Here is a 3,344-nt window from a genome sequence, read left to right as displayed (position 1 = left end):
CACCATGCGCTTGAGGAAGTGGTGGGTGACGTGTACCGCGCTGACGGCGTTGCACTCCAGGTTGGCCTGGATCTGCTCCGCAGTCCTGGGGAGGGGTTGAGGAGGCGCTGGGATGACGGGCGAGCTCCGCACACTGCATGAAAGACCTCGCCTCCCGCACAGACACACACACACGCACACACAAACACACGCGGGCACGACTACACACAAACACAATGTCAGCTCGCACCACGGCGCTGTCACTGCGGGCGTTCAAGCAGTCAGTACGCCAGTCCCGCGACTCGCCGCCCCACGCGGCGCTCGTCGGGGGCCTGCCGCCGTGCTGCTGCCTGGCCGGCCACCGTCGCCCATCAGCTGCCGCCGCCTGGCCGCTGCCCAGGCCTCCCCCTCCGCCGCCAAGGGGTCCAGGCGGGCGGCTGCTCAGCTCCTCACCGAGTGTAGAAGAATCCCGAAAGAATGTAGCCCGCGTTGCAGAAAACGACCTGTGCGGAGACACATAGATGGTTGCTGTTAGCATCCGGTGACGTAGGTGAGGGCCGCACGATGCAGGGCGAGCTGCTGTCCTGTGGCTGTGGCCAAACAAGGCCGTACGGTGCACCCGCCGCCCCTGATGTCATATGCATACCCGCCCGCACATGCCCCTCGTGATGTTGACAACGCACATGCTGCTGTGCGTGCGCGCACGCGCCACGGTAAAACATGCTGCTGTGCCGCCGCCCTCGGCCGCCAGCGGCAGCGCGCGAGCTGCAGGCGTCAGGTGTGTGTGTGGGCTCGCACCTGGACGTTGATGTCTGACGTGGCGCGGGTTATCTCGGCCATGTAGCCGGACTTCCCCAGGTTGGCGCCCACCTGCATTTGCATGCATGCCGCCGCGTTTGAATACGGTGTCACATTAAGTGAGGCCCGCATCGGCGACGGGAAAGGCGGACTGCGAGGCGCCGCTGCGGACTGCAGCAGGGGTTCTTCTGGTGGGCGGGGCACGGCCGGCCCCGCGCGGCGTTCTGCCGCCGCCGCCGTCGCCGCGCGGCCGAGGGGCGCAACCGTCCCCCCGCCCCCATCACGGCTGCATTAGGTAGCGGCGCGATTTTCAGGTGCGGGGCCGTGTGCAGGGCGGGGGGCGCGGCTCGCACCTTGCGGAACTCGACCCCAGGGTAGGCTGCTGACAGCTCTTCATGCGTGCGGTCCAACAGATCGTCTGCCAGTGCCACAAGCACCACATTGAGCCCCTGCTGCGCCAACTTCTGCGCGATCGCCTTGCCGATGCCTTGCAGCGCGTCCGCCGGGAAGCGTGGCGGCGCGCGGCGCGAGCACGCGGGGCGCGAAGGGTCAGATCGCCGTGACAGCCTCAAAAACGTATTGCTTGTATGTTTTTAATCCATTTCAGACGCTTGAAACGGTGGGTTGTCCAGGAATCGGCGCTGACACCGGTCTCACCCGAGCTGGAGCCCGTCACAAGCGCCCATTCCGCATTGTAGCGTTTCTTTAGGTTCTGAGTCTTGAACCAAACTCCGCACAAGGACTGGAAGAGCGCGTAGAACCCGAACGAGGTGAACAGCAAGATCAGCCCCACAACCAGGCCCAGCGGCTTCAAAACGAACCAGATGAGCGAGATGAGACCCATCTTGGCCACGCGCCTGCTGTTCGCTTGATAGGGATCGCAACGCAGCGGTGGGTTTGCTGAACTGGTGGTCTATTCAATGTGAAACCGGCGGCACTGGATTTTTGGGGGCAGCTGGCAGGCAGTTGCCTTATGGGAGCCACTGTCTGGGCTCCAGATGAAATCCAGTTTGCAGGCATGCAGCAGTCAAAGTTGCGCAGCCAAAAACAAGTAGCTCACCCCTCGCCCGTGCAGTATGGCTAATAGGTTGACCGCCCGCTTGACCAACCATTCCTGATCAACCTTGCCACGGTTGCCTCATTCAGAGTCGCCTGTGCTTGTTTACAAAATGTAAGATCCCTGCCTGACGACACTCAAAAGAACGCAAAGCACGCAAAAGCACTGGCTCAATAGGCGAGAGAGACGGCCGCACGGCCGTGCATGCCAATCACACACTCACGCACGGGGCAGAGAGGAAGCGCAAAAGCCCTCGCGAAAATAGCCCTCCGCAATGGCGGGCGCCCACACTCAAAAAGGCCAGGGTGCAAACGCGGATGGTGTTCAGCCTCTAGGCGAGTGCTTGGTCGGGAAAGAGAGCATGTTGATGCTGCACCGAGCTTGAATGGAGACTGGCGAAGCAGCCGTGGCGAACGCCAGGGGACCGGCCCAGCTGCAGCAACGCACTTGTGTTGAACAGCGCCAAGCAGTGCGCCACGGCGCGGCTGGAGCCACGCCACGGGCCTGCCGCGCGCACAGTCATTGTGTGTGTGACGACACAACAAGAGTGATTGAGCCCCCGTTTGAGGGGTAATAACCGATGGCGCAGGCACTCACAGAAGAGCGCTGCCCGGCGGGGGTGTGGTGAAGAGGCCTCAGACACAGCGGTCGGCACAGGGCCAAAAAGTCAGGTCCCATCGGGCTGGCAGCCGCGCTCGCCTCAAGACCGGCTGGCCGGGCCCGAAAGAAGGGGTGCACAAGACTGGGGCCGTCCGCCCACATCCCGCAAAGGCGGCCGCAAATCCGCCGCCTTTCCAGCGGATCCCAGGGTGGCCGCCGCGGCGTCTGGGCTCCGGGCTGCTGTCGCAAGGAGGGCACCAGCAGCCACCGCAGCCCAGAGCCAGGCGGTCCCCAGTGTCGCACGCCGTGGCGCCGTGCAGGCCGTCACAGGGGCGTACGCACTTGCTGACTGTCACAAACTGCCGCAGCCCGTGGCCGTGCCTGCTGCACACACACCACGTCAGCGCATGCGGCAGCCTGGGGGCCACGAAACCATATCACCGTCGCCGAGGGCTCTGAGGACGGCCAATCCCCAGGACGCATGGCGCGGGCTGCCCATTGATAGGGCCGGGCCACGCAGCCAGTCACCTGCCGCGCCCACACCCTTGCTGGAGCCGCCGCGCCGCTCTGCTCGCCCGCGCACTTGCTGCACACTGCGAACAGCCTCGCCCAACCATCTCGGCGTCCCTCGCCGCCGCGCCTCAGCTGGCGGGCGGCGCGGCGCTGCTCCGCCGCGCCACCGCATGCAGCCGGGCCCCTCTCGTCGCCGCTCTACTTGCAGAAAAATGGTGACCCTTCCGGAACGCGAGCAGCGACCCAACCATAACGACCGTTATCCAGATAAGAGATGCCTACTCTACAGCCGCGGGGACGGCGCGCCCCCGCCCCAGCAATCACTCAGCAGTCGCCCTGCGGTTCGACCGCCCCCCACCGCAGGCCCTGAGGGCGCCGCGGCGGGGACCAGGGGAGC

At 65.1% G+C, this 3,344-nt stretch overlaps 1 protein-coding gene across 1 annotated transcript; it reads right to left on the bottom strand.

Moving 5' to 3' along the window:
* Nucleotides 1–428: 428 nt before the first annotated feature.
* MNEG_12034 (hypothetical protein) lies at nt 429–1,621 on the bottom strand (the record flags this gene model as incomplete). The annotated part of the gene is made up of 4 exons (XM_014039496.1): nt 429–482; nt 778–849; nt 1,131–1,264; nt 1,435–1,621. 4 exons carry the CDS (start codon nt 1,619–1,621, stop codon nt 429–431), a joined length of 447 nt encoding a protein of 148 aa, XP_013894950.1.
* Nucleotides 1,622–3,344: the final 1,723 nt, after the last annotated feature.

This window comes from Monoraphidium neglectum (assembly GCF_000611645.1).
Source record: "Monoraphidium neglectum strain SAG 48.87 unplaced genomic scaffold scaffold03025, whole genome shotgun sequence".
In the NCBI taxonomy this organism is placed as follows: Eukaryota; Viridiplantae; Chlorophyta; class Chlorophyceae; order Sphaeropleales; family Selenastraceae; genus Monoraphidium; species Monoraphidium neglectum.
The sequence above is the reverse complement of the archived record's forward strand: the minus strand, read 5'-3'. Positions and strand labels throughout refer to the sequence as shown.